This window comes from Tachyglossus aculeatus, chromosome X3, assembly GCF_015852505.1.
Source record: "Tachyglossus aculeatus isolate mTacAcu1 chromosome X3, mTacAcu1.pri, whole genome shotgun sequence".
NCBI lineage: Eukaryota > Metazoa > Chordata > Mammalia > Monotremata > Tachyglossidae > Tachyglossus > Tachyglossus aculeatus.
In genome coordinates, this window is record NC_052099.1 from 9,997,451 (window position 1) to 10,021,413 (window position 23,963).

General features: G+C 40.5%; 1 protein-coding gene across 4 annotated transcripts in view; it reads left to right on the forward strand.

Annotated features, from left to right (window-relative positions):
• FER (FER tyrosine kinase) overlaps positions 1–23,020 on the forward strand; it is a 300,139-nt gene extending 277,119 nt beyond the window's left edge. For 3 of the 4 annotated variants that reach the window (XM_038770433.1, XM_038770435.1, XM_038770436.1), the window contains 3 exons: positions 14,658–14,812; positions 19,579–19,701; positions 20,940–23,020. In XM_038770433.1, coding sequence (XP_038626361.1) covers positions 14,658–14,812; positions 19,579–19,701; positions 20,940–21,082 — 421 coding nt within the window. In that variant the 3' untranslated portion in view covers positions 21,083–23,020. The remainder of the gene's footprint in view (positions 1–14,657; positions 14,813–19,578; positions 19,702–20,939) is intronic. The other variant, XM_038770434.1, reaches the window with a different exon arrangement.
• Positions 23,021–23,963: the final 943 nt, after the last annotated feature.

The following is a 23,963-nucleotide window of genomic DNA, read 5'->3' on the forward strand; positions in this document are numbered from 1 at the left end:
CTCCTCTGGGTGAAGCAGGATGTGTTGTCCTTGAGTTTTCTCCTCTAACCAATATTGACGTACTCTGGATGAAATGCTGCCCTTCTTTGGTTCTAGGGACCACCACCATTGTCAAAAAGCTAAGAGGATGACTGTATGGAAAAAAACAAGGATTCATTTTTCCACTACCAAAAAAACAAAAATGGCTATTTTAATACTAGACACGTCAGTAAATCCCACCTTTTAGCCCTCTGCAATTTAGAATGTGTTTATTCAATTATGCAAGTAATCATTTCAAATCCAAATAGTATATACATTTTTGCTCTTAGTTCTATGGCACTGGTTTATGGAATGTGACTCATCTTTCCCTTGAACATGACATGGAGATATAGACAAGTGACGTAGAGCCGGTACAGGTCTTTTCAACTGCTAGACCATTTTCTGAAACATTGAATCCTTTGGTAATAGCAGAAAACACGTGCTGAGACATCGTAAGCAAGTGTAATAGGGGCCAATAGAGAAGACTTTTATTGTGTTTTATTAACCTTAAACTGAAGTTTCAAGATATAGTAATTCATTAGTAAAGTGGATTTTATGGTAGTTTGATCAGTCAATCATTTATTGAGCGCTTACTCTGTGCAAAGCACTGTACTAAGATCCTGGGACAGCACAACAATATAACAGACACAGTCTATTAATTATTTGCCTGCTGTTTCTCTCTCTTTTGGTATTCACTCATCATCATCATCATCCACTCCTAGCCTAGTTATTGTAGTTCACCTTCCTCTTTGCAGCAGATTAGACTGCGTTAAATCTCAATTTATTTTCCCTGCTCCTGTTTACAGCCTATTTTTTAAACTGATTTTTGCAGCACCTCCCAATTTATCTTCAGCAAAAGTAATTGTAGTAGTAGAAATAATGTTTATGAAGCAGTTACTCTGCAAAACACTGTATTAAGTGCTGGGAAAGTACCCGGTTGGGCTCATTGTACAAGAATAAGGTGGTGGGTAGGGAATTAATCAGGGAATGCCCCCTACAGGAGGTAGGATTTCAAGAGGACATTGAGGTTGGGGAGGGCTGTGGTCTGTTATATCGGGAGGAGGTAGCTTGCAAGACTTCTGAAGAAGATTGTCTCATGGTTTTGAAGTTTCAGAAGAAGGAGATGTCAAGGCTATCTCCATTGTATGTCCCATTTTCCCGTTAACTTGACCTTCTGAAAACAGAAATTATCCTAGAGTTTAGGTGCATATTCTTGCAGTCTCTCATATTACACAAAATGTTTTGTTTTCACTGCAGTAGGGTTCCTAGTAAACAGATCTCCAAATGGCTCATTGAATAAGCCCTTAACAAGCTAACAACTCTTATTAATTACTATGTGCCAAGCACTCTGTTAAGAGCTGGGGTAGATAAAAGATAATGAGGTTAGACATAGGGAGAGGGAGAACAGGTATTGAATTCCCATTTTACTGATGAGGAAACTGGGGTACAGATAAGTTAAAGTTGCCCAAGGCCACACAACAGGGAAGTGGTGAAACCAGGTTTCCTGACTCCCAGGCCTGTGTGCTGCTCCTCTAACCTTTATCTTGATTTTGCTGTAAAGTTAAAATCTTTTTTTTCCTCTAATGATGATGATGATGATTGTATTTAAGTGCAGAGCACTGTTCTGAGCACTGGGGTAGATACAGGGTAATTAGGTTGTCCCACGTGGGGCTCACAGTCTTAATCCCCATTTTGCAGATGAGGGAACTGAGGCACAGAGAAGTGAAGTGACTTGCTCAAAGTCACACTGCTGACAATTGCCGGAGCCGGGATTAGAACCCCGGACCTCTGACTCCCAAGCCCGTGCTCTTTCCACTAAGCCACGCTGTAATGTGGGCCTTTAGTGTGTTAGGTCACTTGTAATACTATAGTAGTAATACCCTCAAGACTGGGCTCAACCATCATTCTTGAAAGAAGATTCCATCATTTCATTAGGATTCTACTTTGTGTGTGTGTGTGTGTGTGTGTGTGTGTGTGTGTGTGTGTGTGTGTGTGTAATAGGCCTTCCACATTTATGGATGATGTAATTCACAACATCCACTTTTTTGTCGAGGACACTTGGGATCCGTACTATTAATGATGTGCTTTTTAGAGCTGTGTTTTCTTCATTGACCTCTAGAGTGTAAGCTTGTAGTGGAGAGAGAACGAGTCTACCAACTCTGTTGTATTGTACTCTCCCAAGCGCTTAGTAAAGTGCTCTGCACAGAGTAAGCACTCCATCCATTCTATTGATGACTGATTCATTTGATTGATCGCTCCTACCATCACCACCACCATTTTTCCCCCAGGGAAGGCAACTAACCCAGTATGGGCACAAGAAGTAATTTTTACTCTTAACATGGATGAATTGGGTCAGTAATTGGCTGTAGTAATTACTGGGATCTCTTGGGGATCCTTAGGGGAATCACTCTTTGTGAAACTGAACTGGACATGGTAAGGATCACTGATTTTGAATGGTTTAGTGAATATATATTGTAAGTCAAGGGGCCTTCTTGTTTAACTACTGTCAGATTTCTGAGCAAAGTTAAAGTGATCGTTACTAATTATTTACTGAAATCAAGGTTGCTATAGCATATCTGTCAGAATGCCACAGAACTGAAAAACAGATCTAATTAAAAGTTCTCATTGGCACTGAATGGGAAATTTCAACTAAAACATTTGTTTTCCAGCCAAACAGCACAGGGACAGACTTTTTTTTTGTTCACTCACAGCTGCTATTTTAGTGGAAAGTAAAGATTTAATTTGGAGATGGTGAAATGGAATTCAAGTAGTAGCTTGTATTGGTTAGGGGTTTAAAATAGTCTTCTCATAAGCAACCAACTATTTTGAAATTTCATAGTTAAATACTTCCAGGTAATAATAATAGTTATGGCATTTGTTAAGCACTTACTAGGTGCCAGGCACTGTTTTATGTGTTGGAATGGATATAAGCAAATCCTGCTGTCATTTATAATAATAATAATGTTGGTATTTGTTAAGCACTTACTATGTGCCAAGCACTGTTCTAAACGCTGGGGTATATTCAGGGTAATCAGGTTGTCCCACGTGGGGCTCACAGTCTTAATCCCCATTTTACAGATGAGGTAACTGAGGCACAGAGAAGTTAAGTGACTTACCCAAAGTCACACACCTGACGAGTGGCAGAGCTGAGATTAGAACCCATGACCTCTGACTCTTTCTACTAAGCCACACTGCATAGAAGCCTGTCCTACCCAGACAGGCTGAATTCATTAGAGTATTTGTTAAGTACTTTCCACACGCCAGGCACTGTACTGAGCACTGGGGTTGATTCAAGCAAATCAAGTTGGACACCATCGCTGTCCCAATTCCAGCAGGACCATTTTAAAGAAGCAGCATGGCGTAGTGGACAGAGCACAGTCCTGGGAATCAGAAAGTCATGGGTTCTAATTCTGGCTTGGTCACTTGTCTGCCATGTGACCTTGGGCAAGTCACTTCACTTCTCTGGGACTTAGTTACTTCATCTGTAAAATGGGGATTGAGCCTGAGAGCCCCATGTGGGACAGGGATTGTGTCCAACCCAAGTTGCCTGTTTCCACCACAGTGCTTAGTACAGTGCCTGGCAAACAGTAAGCACTTAACAAATACCACAATTATCATTATTATTATTATTATTATTATTAATACTATACCATTTTGTTGGAGAAAATGTCTGGCTACCCTACCATATTGTTTTAATATGGCTAGAATGCAAACTCCTTGAAGTCAGGGATTGCATCTATTAGCTTTGTTGAACTTTCAAATACATAGTATAGGGCTGTGATAGAGTAAATGCTCAATAAATAGTATTGATCACTTGTCAGCTTGCCCAAAAGTTTTAAGGTTTTCAGCCCAGTGTCCTTATTAAATTTCTACATGGATAAATACAATTTCCACATGTGATTTCAGTTAAACTCAATAACGTCCCTTCTCTTCTACAGCTGCATAATATTCCAAGTTACTCTTAAGCCGCTGCAACATTTCAACTCAAATCATTTATAGATAATTTACCCAATTTGGAAAATGTGTAAATTAACATTATGTTGTCCACCTTATGACATAAAGCCAACCCACTCATATATGAAAGGATTGATTCCTAATCCAATCCTGTGGGCTTATCTCTTTCCCTGAATATTTTCCTTCCACCCAAGACTGTCTTGGAGAGGCCCAAAGACCATAAGTTTATGTAAAATAAATATTCGCTAAGTGAATTAAGCTGTCATGAACATAAAACCTAGATCAAGTGGGGATTACATGAAAAGTCAGAGAACCAACAAGCAGCAATGGCATTGGGGAAAAATATAAAGGAGTTTACTAGTGAAAATATTAAGTAAACATTAAAGAAATCCTTCATCTCATAGAATTGGGGAGAAAAATGTAAAATATAGTGGCACGTAGGAGATTGAGTCTTAATATAATGCCATACAAATAAAACCTTATCAAACATAATGCTGAATTATTAAAATTGGGCACAGATAAAGCAAGCTTTCCTGACTGTAGAAAGAAAATACATGGGACAGAAAAGAAATTGAATTCCAGATCTTTGTTTCAAGATAAAAATGAATTATAGCAAAATAGACCCATATTCATAACTTAGTCTCTCATATTTGAGTTTAGTACATTGAAAGCAATCATAGGAGTAGCAGAAAATTTATTATAATGTCAACTGGGATATCACTCCATATATACATAAACAAAGAAAACTACATTAGAGATTGAAATGGAAGTAATGAAAATGTCATTAAAAAAGTAAACGGAAGATATAAGAAAATACCTGTTAAGAAGCCTACAACTAAGAGCCTCTTATCTCTCTGCAAATATTGCATAGTATTTCAAATTCTTTTTGAAATCGTTGAGTCGATTCTCTCGTAATACTCAGGCAGCGCAAGCTTGTGTTCAAGAGCGGTATGCATCTTGGTCTGTCTTAAGGCAAGGGAACTGTTGAGGCCCCAGCTCTGACCTAGCAACTTGTTAATGGTCTGCTCAGGTCTGAATCAGGGTTGGAGCCATTGTTTTAGCCTGTGGTGATTCTTCCTCTGCACTGCAACAGTGTTGCCAGCCACTTCCTTCTCCCTGGCTTCTTTAACTGCCTTGGAATTCACCCCTCCAAGAGGGTCCTGGGGGGAGGGAAAATATCCAGGGAAAGAGATAAACACACAGTGTTTGCTTAGCAATCAATCAGTGGTATTTATTGAGTGCTTACTGTGTTTGGAGCACTGTAATAAGTGCCTGGGAGAGTACATTACCATTGATTGATTGATTTCAATGCAGCAGAGTTTGTAGATACATTCCCTGCCCACAATGAGAAGTGGCCTGGCCTGGTGGGCAGATCACGAACCTGGGAGTCAGAGGAGCTGGGTGTTAATCCCCGCTCTGCTACTTGTCTGCTGTGTGACCTTGGGCAAGTATTTTCACTACTCTGGGCCTCATTTCCCTCATCTGTAAAATGGAGAGTAAGACTGTGAGCCCCATGTGGGATGTGGACTGTGTCCCACCTGATTAGCTTGTGTCCAATCCCAGCGCTTAGTACAGTGCCTGGCACATAGTGAGCATTTAACAGATACCATAAAAAAGAGCCTATAGTCTAGAGAGGACTTATCTCCCCTCTGCATTCAGGAAACACTAGAGCTTGTATTCCCCTGCAGGAGATAAAGAGGATGGACCCAGTGGTCACTGCAGCGTGTTATCCTCAAATCTTCTGCTTTCCAGATCTAGGTAGACATCTCCTAATTACAGTATGCTAGTTCATTAGAAACTGATCGTTTTGCAGGCTGTAGAAATTAAAATGATCCTAACCTCATTATAGTAACGAGTACATCCAAAATTACATTGTTGTTTCGAGCATTATGTGCCTGTCATATCTTCATTTACCTTCAGTTCTCCAATGTGTCTAAAAGCATGGACTCTTAAGAAATGATTATAGAAAAATTGTGTCGATATATAGAAGTGAAAAGTAGTAAATACTTTATGTGTCCTTATTACTGGCATCTTTTTACATTTACACCCCTTCTTCTCCCCCCCCCCCAAAAAAAAGTATAATTTCAACAGCACTTCGAAAGGATGTATATGTGATTAATTAATATGCTTAAAAGGGAAATTTCTGGGTTAGAATGTTAGAAATCAGTTTAGGAGGGGCCAGAAGAAGGCAGCAGTTGGAATCTTAACATTTGTAGTCTTCCAGAAAAGCAAAAGCCTGCTGGACATATGGAAGCCAAGCCACAGGTTTGATATTTTTGCAGAAGTGAAATTTAACCTCAAAGTCTCAGAACTTTGTCTGAGATCATGTATATAGTTGTCCTTAGTATTCGAAGATGACACCACCAACGGTGAATTTCCCTCTGAGTGCATGTGAAGCAGCCAATGCACAATCCTGGCCACATTGAGAACACAAAAGGGTTGTCCTTTGTGTTGCCATTTTTAACGTTTGCAGCACTTGGCAGTGTTTTTCTTTTTGCCTCATTCTTTATGGAACTTTTTCTCAAAAAAGTCACACCTTTCTGGATAGCAGAATGTCATGCTGGTTTGTCCTCAGTTGGGAGGCTACATTTTCTGTGGCCCGTTTTAACTCTGTCCTTCAGGTGTTTCCCAGTTTCTGCCCCGTAGTTGTCTGAAGGTCACTCATTCTCCAAGTGTTCTACCCAGTGTAGCTGGAGGGTTTTTTTGTTGGGTTTTTTTAATGGTATTTGTTAAGTGCTTACTATGTGCCAGGCAGTATTCTAAGCTCTGTTATAGATACAAGCTAATAAGGTTGGACACAGCCCCTGTCCCACATAGTGCTCACAGTCTTAATCCCCATTTTATCGAAAAAGTAACTGATGCCCAGAGAAGTTAAGTGACTTGCCTAAGGTCACACAGCAAACAAGTGGCAGAGCTGGGATTAGCACCCAGGTCCTTCCAACTCCCAGACCCATACTCTGTCCACTAGGTCATGGTGCTTCTTAAGGGAGCATAACTTCAATACTAGGAGACTGATTACTTTCCACAACTTAGACACTTATCCATAGCTCATTTTAATGTCGATCTCACCATGTAGACCATAAAAAGGGACCGTGGGCAACTCTGATATGTTGTAGTCTCCCAAGCGCTTAGCCCAGTGCACTGCACTGCAGATAACAGCTCACCAGTCATGGTTTACTGATGACCTGGGTTTGGGTGAGGCAGGAAATTTCTAGAGATACATTTTCTAGGCCCCTGCCCCGTTCAGAGAGAGCAGTGACTCCTATTTAGGGCTGCTCAACCATCTGGGGCACTGTTGAGCCACACTGCCACATCTTCAACCACCCCCAGCTTCACGGGCCATCTCTACACAGATGAGTCCCAAATGTACCTCCCCAGCCCTGACCTCTCTCCTTCGCTGCAGTCTTGCATTTCCTCCTGCCTTCAGGACATCTTCCAGTGCTTAGAACAATGTTTGGCACATAGTAAGCACTTAACAACTACCATTATTATTATCTCCTCAAAAATCTCCAGTGGCTACCAATCAACCTACGCATCAGGCAGAAACTCCTCACCCTCGGCTTCAAGGCTCTCCATCACCTCACCCCCTCCTACCTCATCTCCCTTCTCTCCTTCTACAGCCCAGCCCGCACCCTCCGCTCCTCTGCCGCTAATCTCCTCATCGTGCCTCGTTCTCGCCTGTCCCACCGTTGACCCCTGGCCCACATCATCCCCCTGGCCTGGAATGCCCTCCCTCCCCACATCCGCCAAGCTAGCTCTCTTCCTCCCTTCAAGGCCCTACTGAGAGCTCACCTCCTCCAGGAGGCCTTCCCAGACTGAGCCCCCTCCTTCCTCTCCCCCTCCCCCCTCCATCCCTCCCGCTTTGCCTCCTTCCCTTCCCCACTGCACCTGTATATATGTTTGTACATATTTATTACTCTATTTATTTATTTATTTTACTTGTTCATATTTATTCTATTTATTTTATTCTGTTAATATGTTTTGTTTTGTTCTCTGTCTCCCCCTTCTAGACTGTGAGCCCACTGTTGGGTAGGGACTGTCTCTATATGTTGCCAACTTGTACTTCCCAAGCGCTTAGTACAGTGCTCTGCACACAGTAAGCGCTCAATAAATACGATTGAATGAATGAATGAATGAATCTTTACTTGGATGGTCCTTTGGCATCTCAAACTGAATATGTCCAGGACAGAACTTTTCATCATCCCACCCAAACCCTGCCCACCCCTTGCCTTTTCCAGGTTGGGAAGTGGCATGGAGAGACAGGGAAAAATTGTTCCCTTGACCAGCAGCTATACCTCCCCCATAACAGCTAGAAGTTGGCTGAGGGAGCCCAGTTTAACCAGTAGTACTGGGAGAAGGGATCCTTTAAGCAGGTAACTCTCTCTTGGTACCCCATTTTCCTTGCCCATCAGTGGTAGTAGGATGTTTGGAGGACCTCTGTGATGATTGTCCTACTTAATAGCCATCCTAGTGGTTAGAGAGAGACCATCTAATATCCCTAACTCTACCTCTAGTGAACCATTGTAGATTGCTCATCCAGGTATTTATCCAAAGCCCCGTTGAACCTGCTGATGTCTTTAGCCTGCAGAACATCCTGCGATGACAAATTGTATATGCCTACATATACATATGCCTCTGTGTGGAGAGGTGCTTTTGTAACAGAAGACTAGATAGCTCCCCAAGGAAGGATGATACCACAGGTCACGGTTCACAGCGGCAAATCTTCACACACCCTCACCAGGGAGGTGTTCCAGCAGCCGCTAGGCAAACAATCTCATTATCCCTGGGGCAGGCGGGCACGCAGCCCCATTTAATCCCATTACCTTCCTTCATCGCTTCAACAGAGGCAGCAGTCCTGCTCCTACCCCTCTGACCCCAGCAACCCAATTCCCTCTTCACTGCCTGGGCTCATGATGTTGCCCCTGACACGTAGCCCCTCCCTCTATATACATCTCACCGAGGAGAACCTTCCTCATTTATGCCACAGCCACCACGTACACCAATGGGCCACGGGGAAACCGTTTCCTAGGGTTTTCTGGAACCGAACACCCTCACTTCCCATTGAGTGTAGAAGGTGGTCAAACTAGTGAACAGTTCCGTATTTGCCCTATCCAGACCCTTGATTTTTGTAGACTTGACTGATATCGCTTCTCGGTCTTCACCTTTTTCTCTCCTCTGGAAGTGTCTGAATCAATCAGTGAATTAGTAATATCTTATGAGGGCCTAACACTCTTAAGTAATTGGGAAAATATAACAGGAGCCAGTCACACTTTTCCTGCCTTCAAGGAGCTAATAACTTGCTTGCTTTTCTCAGAAGCTTCTCCAACTCTTATGACCTTCCAAAAATGTAGTCAATCAGTAGTATTTGAGTGCTTGCTGTGAGCTGAGCACTGACCAAAATGCACATAAACACTCCTAATATTCACGTATGGTGGTGTTTTACAGTGACTGAACCATGGCTTGTTTTGTTTTCCTGACTGTAGCCATCTAGGCTTTTCCGGGCTCCTAAAACCTTCTCTCCCGAGTGGCCCCAGAGGTCATGGTGCTAAACTCATTTTAGACTGTTGGGGGGGGGGGGGGCGTACATTAATTATGTTCAGAAATAGTTCTGAATGAGGGATGTATGGAAGGAATTCGAGAGAGAGAATTGAAGAGCATTTTTCTTTCTTCTAAAAGGCCAGTATCAAGAAGTTTAGGCCTCTTTCTTGCCCAGATTTGCCATCACCCAGTTTCACTGCTCCCTGAGAGATAGTTTGTCAGGCCTCCTCAGTTATTAGGAAAGACATGGATTTTACCAACTGGCTCTCTGTGACTAATGTTTAGTTGCTTTGGAAAATATTCCCAAAAATCACCCTCCCTCCCCCTGCACATCTAGAGACTTTTTAAAGCAACACAGAAGGTCTTTATCCAGGAATAATGAAATGGAAGCATCATTCCCTTTTGGGTCCAAATTTAATTTTGGAATAATGGGAAAATATATTTCATTATTTTTACTTCTGGATGTTGGTTTGTGTTATGTTGTTATATCAAAATTGGAAAGCCCCAGGACCTAGTAGAGGATGAGGCTACTTGATTTTCTCAGTCCAGCGATAGGTGTAATATGGTGGTTCAGTATCATCTATGCCCAGTTTGAATAGCATTCAGTACAACCAAGTAAATATTTCTTTCCCTTTTCTTCCTGTGTTCAGGGTAAATACTGTCTTTGTAGAATCCTAGCAGCAAGTGATAAATGATGTATGAATTGTAATAGCAAGCAGAGAGAGAATACCAACTCCATCAGCAACCTTTTCTGGTTTTACCTCCTAGAATTTATTGTGATATTCGGCACACAGTGAGGAGGGTTGCACGGCTTTTGTTCATTTTAGATCTTGAGGAAAATAAGCATCAAGATGTGTGGAACATTTTTAGAGGAGTGTAATGTATATTTACGGGATGGAGTTCTTTGTCACCTAAACCCTCAGAGGTAGATTAGCACATTTAAAAACTAAATTGAACTACAGTATGCTCTTGATTATGCAGGGAAGGATGTGGAATTAATTTCCTCCTTTTGGTCATATTATCTTCCTCATTTCATGCTGCTTGTGTGACATCATTGACCCGTCCCTTATCCAGGGATACCCTATCACTCTTAAAATTTACTGCTCTCCTCCACTTACTCATCATTCCTGCAAAACTCCCATGGGTGCATGTCTTCAACCTGCTCTTCGCGGGTTGTTTTCTTCAACCAAATATTTTCCAACTTTCCAACAGAGAAGCAGCATTGCCTTGTGGAGAGAACACGGGCCTGGGAATCAGGGGGACCTGGGTTCTAATCCCGGTTCTGCCATTTGCCTGCTGTGTGACCTTGAGCAAGTCACCTCACTTCTCTGCTTGTTACCTCATCTGTAAAATGGGGATTAAGAATGTGAGCCCCACACAGGACAGGGGTCGTGTTCAATCTGACAAACTTGTACCTACCCCAGTGCTTAGTACAGTGCTTGGCACATAGTAAGCACTTAATGAATACCATTAAAAAAACCCAAAAAACCTTCAGTTATATGTTTACCCTGTCCAAACGCTTATTAATCAATCAGTGGTATTGACTGAGTGTTTACTGTGTGCAGAGCAGTCAGTCATATTTATTGAGCGCTTACAGTGGGCAGAGCACTGTACTGTACTTGGCGCTTGGGAGAGTCGGGAGGTGCATTCCCTGCTCACCAGGAGCTCACAGTCTAGAGGGGGAGACAGACTCATCTGAGGTGAACCTGAACCTCCCTCACATTCATCAGCTGGTCTGCCCAGATCAAATGTGAGTGTCAAAAGCTTTAATTTGTGCCTTGACTTGTGGGTGCTCAATCATAACCCCAGTGTCAGGGTGCATGGCCTGCTGGATAGAGCACGGACTTGGGAGTCAGAAGGACCTGGCTTCTAATCCCAGCTCTGCCACTTGTCTACTGTGTGACTTTCGACATGTCACTCCACTTCTTTGTACCTCAGTTCCGTCATCTGTAAAATGGAGATTAAAACTGTGAGCCCCATGTGGGACAGGGACTATGTCCATCCTGATTAACTTGCATCTACCCTGGCTCTTAGAACAGTGCCTGGCACATAGTAAGTGCTTAACAAATACCATAAAATAAAAGAACAAACAAACATCAGCCAGCTTAAAGAGAAGCCAGTGGAGGAGCACCTGCTCCTCAAACTCCTTCCTCCTCCTCCAGCTTTCCAGCCAGGAGAGTTTTAATTCCATGGCGGGGATTGTGAGAAGCACCCTGGCACTTCTCCCAGTACAAATTAAGAACTGGGGTGTCTGTCATCAACATTTACTCATCCAAGCCCCCTCTCCCCAAACATCTCCTTGTTTGGTCCAGCCAGCTTTAATAGCCTAATACATTGATAAATATGACTCTGTTGCTGTTGAGAGAGGAGAGATCATTTTGCCATTCCTCCCCTTTGTATCATTATTGGGAAGAAAGTGGTACCACACTATCTACTTTCACCATGGGTCACAGGAAGTGCGAACCGGGCCAACCTACAGGATTAGAAGCGGTTGGTTGTAAATTCACAATGGGAGTTTGATTTCAGTCCACCTTTAGAGAAAGCTATTTATCTCAGAGGGTAGTGTGATCCCTTTTTAAATGAGGTCTGAAGCCACTGGGACTTGCATTCGTTATCTAGGACATGTTATACCAGTTTGGGAGAATGTGCTTTCTGTTGTATGTTTTTGTCATTTTTAAAATTGTATTTGTTAAGCACTTACTAAGTACCAGGCACTGTACTAAGATCTGGGATAGATATAAGCTAATTGAGTTGGACACAGTCCCTGTCCCATGTATGGCTCACAGTCTTAATCCCCATTTTACAGATGAGGTAATTGAGGTGCAGAGCAGTTACGGTATGCAGCATTACCAATCCACATCTCTTCACAGGAATAATAGGTTTATCAAATTCCAAAAAGGAAATACTTAGTTTAACAAAATTACATGGCACACATTAATGGGATTTTGTTTTCCTCTCACTTTAATAAGATTCTCACTCTAGGCCATGTATATTAAACTCATTCAGTGGATAGGCCACTTAAATATTTATGCATTCATAAACTGACCACACTTTTGTAAGGCTGCAGATTACCAGTACATCATTGGTAAAATTATTAGCAATCTATTACAATATTATCAAATAGGAAAGGAAATTGCTCAACTATTTTGATTTCTCACGGATGCTTTGTGTTACTGGACAGCACATATATAGGGGCACAGTAATTGTTTCAAGGTTTGGGGTACTGTAAGGAGGAAGCAGAAACAGGACAAAGAGGAGCGAAAGACACACACTCTGTCTCAGCCTGTCTCTCTGTCTCCCTCTCCCTCTCTTTCTCTGCCCCCCCCACTCCCTTTCCCTCCCCACTCCCCCTTCCCCAAGAATTCCAAAGAGCAGTTTTCAGTACTGACAACAGTAGCATCTCCAGGCATCAGGAAGATTTTTCAGAAACAACTGTTTTCTACCACTAGCTTCCAAATAGCTTAGGACAGCCACTAGTTGGTCAAGAAGACACAGATAGCCCAATTAAAATGTAGATTCAAAATTAAATTTAGTGTATTAAGTCACTTCAAGACATTGCTGATTATTTATATATAACAACCAGTTTATCAGGGTATTTATTGCCTCAAGCAAAAACAGTTATCAACTGTTCATAATGGAGGTTTTCTCAAAAACAGTGCCAACATCAAGTTTATAATTCTTTCTATTAGGTACCTTTTTTTTTTTTTTACAGTGTACCTAAATCATGCCGTGAGGTTGAAAGTACATCCAGTTCCCCTGAAATGCAGAGGTTGTAATCTTGCAATTAAGGAAATTCCTTCTATAATACTCAGCAGCATCCTGTAGCCAAAAAGCTAACATTGTTCTTGCTGAAATATGTTGTGAAAACATCCGTTCTGGTGTAGGCTAAACAATGAAAATACATGCATACATACATATACACACCTGCACATGTGTGTGAGAGACAGAAAAGATCATAATGGCAGGACCACAGTCCCAATTACATCATGCGTGAGCAAAGACTGTCTTTTGCCGATGTGTTTGTTGTTTGCAACATCTGTAGTTGTTTCATTTTTCTCTTGTCTCTCACTATTCCTTTGAAGCTTCTGCTGAAAAGGAGCTGCTCCTTTGTTCATTGCAGTGCACCATGATGAGCTATCCATGGCAGTTAACTCTCAGTTGTTAGCTGGGATGCAGCAAAGTCAGAGGTTTTGTTTTATTGTCTCCATAAAACATTGTCTTTATCCTACAGGAGCTGTTTGCAGTATATCCTGCTGTCACCCCTTATCTTCACTTGTCTTATCCAGCACAGTTATATGATGATGAGCATGGCCTCAACGCAAGGAGTTTGACTTTGTTCCAGGACTTTAATGTTTGTGTGATTCTATCTTCCCTTTTTTTAATGGTATTTAAGCTGTGTGTCAGGCGCTGTTCTAAGCCCTGGGCTAGATACAGGGAAATTAGGTTGGACACAGTCCATGTCCCACATGGGGCTCACATTCTTAATCCCCATTTTGCAGATGAGGTAATGGAGGCCCAGAGAAGTTAAGTGATTTGCCCAAGGTCACACAGCAGACATGTGGTGGAGGCAGGATTAGAACCCAGGTCCTTCTGACTCTCAGGGCTGTGCCCAATCCACTTAGCCACCCTACCTCTCTGCTGCCACTTACCTTCTGTGTGACTTAGGGCAAATCATTTTACTTCTCTGTTCTTCAGTTTCCTTGACTATGAAATGGGGATTCAATACTGGTTCTCCGTCGTCTTAGACTTTGAGCCCCATGTGGGACAGAGACTGTCTCTGACCTGATTAACTTGTATCTATCGTTATGCTTAGAACAGTGTTCAGCACATAGTAAACACTTAACAAATGCCATTAAAAAAACTGGATGAAGTTCCCATATGACAAAAAAGATGGGAACAAGTACTAAGTTGTAATTTCATTGTATACCTGTTCTAAGTGTAAGAATACAAAGCCCCATGGTTGTAAATGGGAAAGAAGCCTAGGTTTCAGTCTAGCAGGTGCTTTCTGTGTTTAAGGTCATTATGGGCAGGGAACTGTTTGCTAATTCTGTTGTATTATACTCTTCCAAGCCCTTAGTGCTCTGTACAAAGTGAGCACTCAATAAATACCAGTGATTGATTAATTGATTGATTTTTGCGTAACACAGGGACCTCGCTGCAAGAAACTGCCTAGTGGGTGAAAATAACATCCTGAAAATCAGTGACTTTGGAATGTCTCGTCAAGAGGATGATGGAGTCTATTCTTCTTCTGGCTTAAAACAGATTCCCATTAAATGGACTGCTCCGGAGGCTCTCAACTATGGTATGGCTATACTATCACTTTCCTTTTTGGGATGGCAAGTGAATCCAACATTAAAAAAGATTCATCATATCTGTTGAGGGATTTACTGTGTTTAAACAGAGCAGAACCTTTCTTCCCTGATGTGCCAGTTTAGAACCAGTTCAGGGATGATTCAACAGAAATGACATGTAAAATGTTAGGCATTAACATTTAATATGAAAAAGATAAGGTAACTGTAGACCACTTATTTATGAAATTATGACAAGGGTGGCATATTTATGCCTAATTTGGCATAGATGATAAATATGTGTAATATTGCAGAAATACGTAGAATGATTTTCCTTTTCTCAAAACATATTTTTGAGTGTTTTTAATAACTGAAATATATGCATAATAACTGATGCACTGCCTACAGTGCTACGTCTTTGCAATTGGATATCTCATAATCAGTTGAAAAACCCCTTCCATCAAGTTTTTGAAAGTCACAGTGGAACAAAAGTTAGTCTTTCTTGAAAATTTACCTCATTTCTCACTATCTTTGGAAGTTACGTTTAGATTAGCCTTGAGAAAAGAATGAAAAAAAAAAAAGGTCTTTTGGGTTTTGCTTTTAAGTAGCTGGGGTTTTTTCCCCTGGAATTCCTGTGTGTGCTTTGCCACTTAAAAATAAATAAATATAGTCCACGTTATGCGTGGGTGGGGTAAAAATTGGCCATATCAAGATGGGGAACTGCTCAGGAATAAAAAAAGAAAAGACCAGATTGTGCTTCAAGTGAAATTAGAAATCACATGTTCATTAAGGGAAAAGCATTTAGAAGTAGCATGTGGGCCTCAGGTTGGTCGAACAAAAGCCCCATCAACTTGTTCTTTGCTGATTTAAAGCAAAAAAAAAAAGGACTCAGGTGACAAATGATACCATTTGCTCTTACGTTTAAAGTTTCTGCACAAATTAACTGTGCCTTCATGAAGCCTTTGAATACAGAACGAATTGGAAGTTAAATTAGTCTTTGATCTAGGCAATATGAATATTCCACCATGAAAATAAAGGTTTGCCTCCCCATCAGTGAGGAATAATTCAGACCTGGCCAAAATCTGTTTCTGAAAGATTTTCGTTCCAGGTGGCCCATCTGTATTAATACCCAAATTATAGGGTTTTTTGTTTGTTTTTTTCTTTTCATTTGAATTGTTCCGTGACATCTTGAAGCTCTTTCTATTTCTCACAATATTCTTCCTAAAATGCCCACCAATGAATAGACTACAAATGCATTATCCTCCTCGTTGTCAACTTTTTCGTACCAGGGTACCTTAGATCCCATAGCCAGGAGACAGTGGTGGAGTGAACTGACTTTCTGATAGATGCATTCATACCACTTTTCAAGTGTATATTTAGTTCTCTGTTTCATTGGTGGTTTCATGCACATCATGATGAGTTATGTATGGTCCTTGAAAATAAATGAATATGAAAATGGATAGAGCCTTATAAATCCCATTTAAGCTTCATTATTTTCTTTTAATTTGTGTGAATTTACTGCTCCTGAAAACCAGCGCCAAATAGCCCTAGCACTGATTGCTCTGACTAATCGGGCTGGCAAACTCCATGCAGAATTATCTCTCTCATTCAGTCTAAAATGCTTATCTTTGACCAGTTGGATGCCTGTTAATCTAGGCCCGAGTAGAGAGCACCAAAACTTGTTGAAGTGTGCATAGAGTGGATGGGCACTGACTGGCCATTTTTCAAAGAACCTAGCTCAGCAGAGTCTCTAACCTCTTCCCCTCCCGGCCTGTATGTACCCCAGAGCTTAGAACAGTGCCTGACACGTAGTAAGTGCTTAACAAATAACACTGTCATTATTATTATTATTAAAGCTACAAGCCAACAAGAGACTTGAATGTTTCAACAGTCGCTGATCAATTCCGTTATTTCTCTTATTTTATCTCTAAAAGCTTTACAAAAGCTAAACTTCCTTGGGCTTGTTATGGAGTGCGCCATAGAGACGTATGTGTATTCATTGCAAGAGTATTTATCAAGTACCTATTTTATGCAAAGCACTGAACTAGGAACTTGGGGATGTTGAACAATGACAGAATAAGATCTAGAATTTTTAAAAAGTCTTTTTGTCTAATGCCTCAGAGCTATTTTCCTACACTGCCACCTTGTGAGGAGTGGAGGCAATACTGTATCCCCCATTTTCTACCTAGAGAAATAGAGGCCAAGAAAAGCTCATTGAAGTGTGTGCACAATAACCACAATGCCTGCTTTGTCCTTGTAGCGGCCTATCTCGTCATCAGGCTGATAACCATATCCAGTATTTAGCTTCCATTGCCTAGTACTCCCCCATAATTCAGCGTTCTTGGTACGCTGTTCACTAAGATTGTTCCCTTTGAAATTCCTCACCCTAAATTGAATTTTGATTGAATGAAGAGCTAACCTGCCTTCTCCTCCTAATGTGTATTAGCTTATTTTCAAGTCCAATCAAGCATAAATTTGGCTTTGCATTTCCTGGCTTTCCACTGACCCTTACACTCCACTGGTCAAGCTATAAGCCATCTGATTAATATGTTCAATGAAAGATCTTTTATATTAACTTTAGAGAGGCAAAGAAGAAAGTCAGAGAAGAGAGGAAAACATCCCCGGATGGAAAGGAAGAGGTGAAGGTTTGGAACATCTGCCATCCAAACCAAGCTACAGAAGCAGCCCAAGAATGCCTCTGACCACAAAAAAAAAAAAAAAATCTCTGGCAGATCTAAATGCTTGAAAGACTTGGTCTGGCAACTAACTAATGCTTCTTTCCAAGAGTTTTGCAAAATTCTGCTGAAAGCATAACTGTAAATGAGTGTTGAATAACTAATTCATTTTGAAACCTAATTTGGGCTTTCAGTTTTACATAGGGATAGATTGGGGAAGAGAGTAACAGCCTATTTTGTTTTTCTTTATTTTGGAAGCCATTTTCTACCACAACCTTTTTTCCCCCTACTGTGGTTTTGCATGTAACATTACCACTGACACAAAGGTTGCTGCCTTTGAAAAGAGAAAATAAAATTCTCCCAAACCCAATTTTGCCAATTCTTTGAACCATTGTAATGCTCAGGAAGTAAATGTTCAGTGTGTGTTCTGGGAGATTTCAGCTGGACAACTCTCCATCGTTTGGGTCTGTTACATGGCCAAGTACCCATTACAGTGCACAGAGATTGTCTTGCCAGGTTAAGATTGAAGGCGCAAGTCTGTGCCATTGGGTTAAAAATACTTCCACAATTTTGCTGTTGATTCTTGATGGGTTGTTGGTATGAGCCAGTATTTTCCCCATGATTCATCAATGGAAAGAATGTCCTTAATAATTTCTACCAAGATCTGATACCCCCCAATTGATCATTGACTTCATATAACCTGACTTCTTTCAGAAACTCATTCTTTTTTAACTTGTACCCATTGAATGACTTTAATTAAAAGTGTTAAATTACTGGATGCCAAATTCTGAAGAGAGTTGATATACACAAGAAAACTAATCTTAGCACCAACAGAATAGTGAATGTCCGTGATTGCTATCTACTAAGAAGGAAAGCTGATTTAACACAGCTGGAAGTGATAATCAGTAAGTGGGTACCAAGCTTCCTGGTCAGAAAAGTTAACACAATTCAAACCTTCAAGAACATTAACTTCCTTCAGGAGGGAAACCTGAGGTCTCGCTTAAAAAAAAAAATAACCTGCCAGCTGAGGGGGCAGGGCACTTAAAGTATTTGAAAGACAGTGGTTGGCCAATGAAGTGAAAAAAGTGAAAGAGAACCAAAAAATTTGAGAAATCTTAAAAATGACTCCAAATGCCAGGAGAATAGAAGGAAGTTAAATTGATGGTTTTGCCCCTAAATTGGAAATTGAAATAAAAATGTAAAAACACTAGGAAAAGCTTAAAAATTCCCTACTGCTTAAAAATTAAGGGGTGTTTTTTGTTTCTTTGAATGGGCTAACTCTTCAAAAGGGGTTTTAGTTTGTGTTTGTCCCTGGAACACTTTGGGAAACTACAAAAGCCAAATTTTAAGAAAGTGCATAAAGCAAAAAATGAAGCAGGTGCACAAGGGTATTTTGACCCAATTCATGCTGTAATTTTAAAAAAGGTGTTCTTAGTCAACCATCAGTGTTCATTTCAGTGCCATTCAAAACAGATTAAAAGGTATATTTTAGGAAAATGGAGACATAGGTAGGGGAAATTAAACCATTACATACTTCAGAAAGTCTTGAAAAGAATGAAGAATATAAAATGTAAATGGAAGATTTTCCCTATTGCCTTAAATATGTAAATCATTGGAGTGGGAAAAGAAAATTCATTTTAGGCCAAAAGAAAACTGCAGAAATCTAGTCTGTTTCATCTCTCAAAAACACAGGCCTGTGTAAATATACCCGTTTTTCTTTAGAAACTAGTATTGCTGTCCAATGTTGCGTGGAAAGCGAGCCCACATCTTTGCTGCATATTTTCATTGTCTGAGAAAGGCTTATGGGCCATGAAAAATGAGATTGTTTTGGTATAATGTAAATATCTGAAGACCTTCCATTTAGAAGTAGTCTGTGATAAGCCAGTTACTATTTCTGTGAAATGGGCCTCGTAAATTGTGATGAGGACATTCTTTTGCCTGTTTTTTATATTTTTGTGTATATATATATATATATATATATATATATGGCATTTAGATACAGTAGTTGGAATTGGCCTACAGCAGATGTTCAGAAACACTGTATACATTTAAATGATCCATCTGTGTTCCCCCTTTTCTTTCTCCTTCTGTGTTTTCTCTATCAGGAAGATACACTTCTGAAAGTGATGCCTGGAGCTTTGGGATCCTTCTCTGGGAGACCTTCAGTTTAGGTGTCTGCCCATACCCCGGAATGACCAATCAACAAGCACGAGAGCAAGTTGAGAAAGGTTAGATGAGGAAGTCCCTCCACTCAGAAGGACTGGAAAAACACAGCAAAAACCTCACTGACTCAATGTCGAGGCCACCATTGAATGGCCCTTGTGGGTGACATGTAGAGGATTGTGGTTTAGATTCTCTTCATTCTCTTGTCAAGCAGGACATTTTTTAGATGTTTCAGATGAAAGGGTACAGTCTAGGAGCCCAGTACTGCCCTCTACTGGAGTGGTTTGGATTCGGTTTCAAGGGAATGTGGAGCAGCATGGCTTACTGGTTAGAGCCCGAAAAACCTGGGTTCTGATCCCGGCTCCACCCCCGTCTGTTGTGTGACCTTGGGCCTCAGTTACCTCATCTGTAAAATAGGGATTAAGAGGGTGCACCCCACGTAGGACAGGGACTGTGTCCAACCTGATTAAGTTGTATCTACCCCAGTGCTTAGAATGGTGCTTGGCACATAGTGAGCACTTTACAGGTACTGTAATTGTTATAATTATTAATAATTATTATGCCTGCACAGTCCAGCCTAGAAAATTACAGTCAATCAATCAGATTTATGGAGTAATGAGCATTGAACTAAGTACTTAGGATAGTACAATATAACAGAGTTGGTAGATATACTCTCTGCCCACAAGGAGCTTCAGTCTGTGGTCCCCCAAAATAACCAGAAGTGGTCATGCAGTGGGTTATAGAGCTTCTTTCGTCTTGCCTTGGGCAGCCGGGCAACTTCCAAGGATTCCCCGGACCTCTGTAGGTCCAGGCTGAGGCAGGCTGGGAAGTAGTGTGGTTTAGTGGAAAGAGCACTGGCCTGGGAGTCAGAGGGCTGAGGATCTAATCCCGGCTCTGCCATTTGCCTTGTGACCTTGGGCAAGTCACTTCATTCCTCTGTGCCTCAGTTACCTCATCTGTAAAATGGGGATTCAATACCTTCTTTCCTTCCAACTTAAACTGTGAGCCCCATGTGGGACAGGGATTGGGTCCAACGTGATAACCTTGACTCTACACCAGTGCTTAGAACTGTGCTTTATATATAGTAAGTACATAACAAATTGCCATAATTATGTAGGCTCAGGTGTATATGCCTGGCTCCATCATCCCATTTTGTGCAGAAAGAAGAAAACCATCTCCAACTAACATTTTGTGTGCCAGCCTCTGTGTTTTGGGTGCCAGTTTTTGTTCTTGTTTTAGTGAGACTATTTAATCTTTGGCTGTCATAGTAAACTCTGTTTTCTTCTTTTGGTGCTTCCCACAGGATACCGAATGTCAGCCCCTCAGAAGTGTCCGGAAGACATTTATAAGATAATGCTCAGATGTTGGGACTACAAACCTGAAAATCGCCCCAAATTCAGTGAAATTTTTAAGGAGCTAAATTCCATCAAGAAGAAAGTGACATAATGACATAGTGAAACAGTTATGCCAGGCTCAATCCACTGAACTCTGTTTCCCAACAAAGCAATCCTTTCCCTCATAAACACCATGAGCTATATACCCATTATCTGTAATTTTCTTCTAGGGTTACTTTATAAATTCAACTGTTTTTTGTTTTATCGATGCCATTTTGAAAAATGCTCAATGCATGCATTTAAAACAACAACAAAAAACAAACCAAAAAAGTGGGTTTTGCCAAGTGCTGTATCCAGTCACAGTAATCTTGCCATTTAAGATCAATGTAAATAGAAAAGTGCACAGGCTATAGATGTAGGAGACCATGGATTCTATCTGTAACAGTTTATTAACTACTCTGGATATTTCTCAAATGTTTTCTGCCTTATACTCCATTCAGCAACTGCTGCCTTAAGGTATAAATACCTGTTCCATTGGTGCTAGAAATCTGCTGGCAGTGCCACGTTTGCATTGGCACATGACTTTACCATAAAAGCCCCTTGAACGTTAATGAGACAATGTTATTCTTTCCAAATTCTTTCCCAACCTCGTAATTTTTATAACCAGCATCATTTCAAACTTGGAATTTGCTGAGTTGTATACTGCAATTTTGTGTTTGATATAACTTTTTTTTCCTGTTTTTTGACCCAAAATACTAAGCACAGCATATTTGAATCAATATGCACAAATGTTTTATGGCTGGGTGAGGGTCTCAGTACTCAAACCTGCAGTTTTCTTTGAAAAAGAAATTTTGGAAAAACATCTCTCCTTAAGGACATGGTCTCAAGCAGTGGCCACTCCATTAAAATGTGTAGCTAAAGAAATGTTGTCCACAGGAAATGTGTCTGAAATGGAAAACTTCAAGCCAGCTCTGGCATGATGACAGATGAGCAAAAAGTAAATGGTCAAAATTGACTTTCTCAGACAGGCTGGCTGATATATCCTGAACTTTATTTGTACTAGGTCCTTCTTTAGAGCACGTAATCAGTACTGAAGTTACAGAAGTTATGAATATTTGGTAGATCCTACAGGGAAAAGGTTTTCATGGGTATAAGGGATTTCCAAAGAAATCAAAACATACATTGACATGTGTAACAATTACCTCTGTTAATTCTCTTCAGTTATGAAGAAGGCATGGCCAACTTTGCTTATGCCCCAGTTTTTCGTATAACTGCTTGACTGTTAGGACTCCAAAATTGGGAATTCCAGCTAATGGGTGCCCAAGAAAGAAATCATGTCCATAACCAGTGAGAGGTGATCAAAAGGCAAAATAGCATTACAGTGGAGAAAAGCATAGCAGCAGCTTGGTGCCGGGATTAATTTCTGATGCATTCCTCTCAGTGACCACTAGTCAGTTTGCTAACTAGGAATTCTTACCTTTAGCAGTCAGTTATCAGGTGACAGTGAATATGTTCAGTGTGTGTATGAATGTGAAGCAGAAGAAAGAACGAATGGGGCTCGTTAAAGCATTTACCAGTGTCAGATATCATGATCAGTTTTCACTTGACGATACCTTTTTTTCCTCCTCTCTAGAGTGTACCTGTGCCGGGGATAGTCATGCCCAGGGGAATGGTAATTACTTCTAATCATGGATGGGCATTGAATATTTCCACATCTTAGATTTTTGTTATTGAGAGCATTTCTAAGGTCCTTGGTATTTTTGTATTGCTTCAATTTAAAAAGGGTTTCAAATCCATCTGCCTTCTCTTCTGGGTTGGTACCTGTAGTGAGGTCATCATTGCCCAGGAACCAAACCCAGCATTTAAAAGAAGAAGAACAAGGAAAAAAAAGGTAAGGCTGAGGAAAAGGGAAAGGAAAATAGCCTATATTCATCATTACAATCTCCTTGTTTTTAAAAAAAAAAAACTCAGATGGTTTTAAGGTTCATTACATTGAAACCAAAATGAGTACATAATAATCTTGCCCTCAAAGATTTGTCTCCATTCGTGAAGCACAGATTTGTTTTAATCAGTTTCCTCTGCAGTGCTATCAGGCAATGGTAAATTAAGTGAGCTCTCACTTGCTGATCAAAGTGGGGGTGGGGGGGAGGGTTAAAGAAATGCATGAAAGTTCCAAGTTTTTTTAAAAAGACTTGAGCCAAGATCCCCAAATCATTACCATTATTGTGTAGTAGGCACTTGTTGCCTTTAAAAGCAAAGAACAAGAGAATGTTTTGTCATTTTCTTTTTTTGTTAGACTTCTCTAGCTCTTAACCCTTCCTTTTAATCTTTCTTTTTTAAGAGAGAAGAGCACCCTCCTCTCACTTTCAGAATTTTAGCAGGAAGATAGTAATCCTTTTTGTTGAATTTTATGTACAGGGCATGTAAGGATACCATAGTATCTTAACATTATGGTGTAAATGATAGAAACAGCATTGACATTTCACTCATCTATGCTGTCAAAATTTGCAATTCATATCATAACTCTGTGTTTAAATTGAAAAAGCTTTCCAAACACGGGGACACCTGCAGCATTTAGATTCCACTTTATTCTTTGTCCTAAAGCAGGCAGCAGTTCAATTCAAGATTAATAACACTTTGGGAGACTGTCAGGATTAGATCAGTTTTACAAAATGTCAAATTTAATATAGGCACATACATTTTGGGGGGGACAAAACATATACGAACCATTTTCTTACTGCTAATTCTGTGTGTTTTCAGACATAATTTATTCATCCCTTCTGTCACTGGTAATTATTGGAATTATGTACTCTAGGAGGCTAATCCATACCAAAAAAAAATCCATGCATATAAATGCTGTTCTTAATTTGCTGGTTTAAGAGGAGAGAGAGAGAGACTGGAAGAGATGCACAAAATACTGTGATTTGTTTAATGAAAATACAGTTGTAGCATTAGAGAACCAAGTTTAAAGTTGCATTATGCTTTTGTAATTG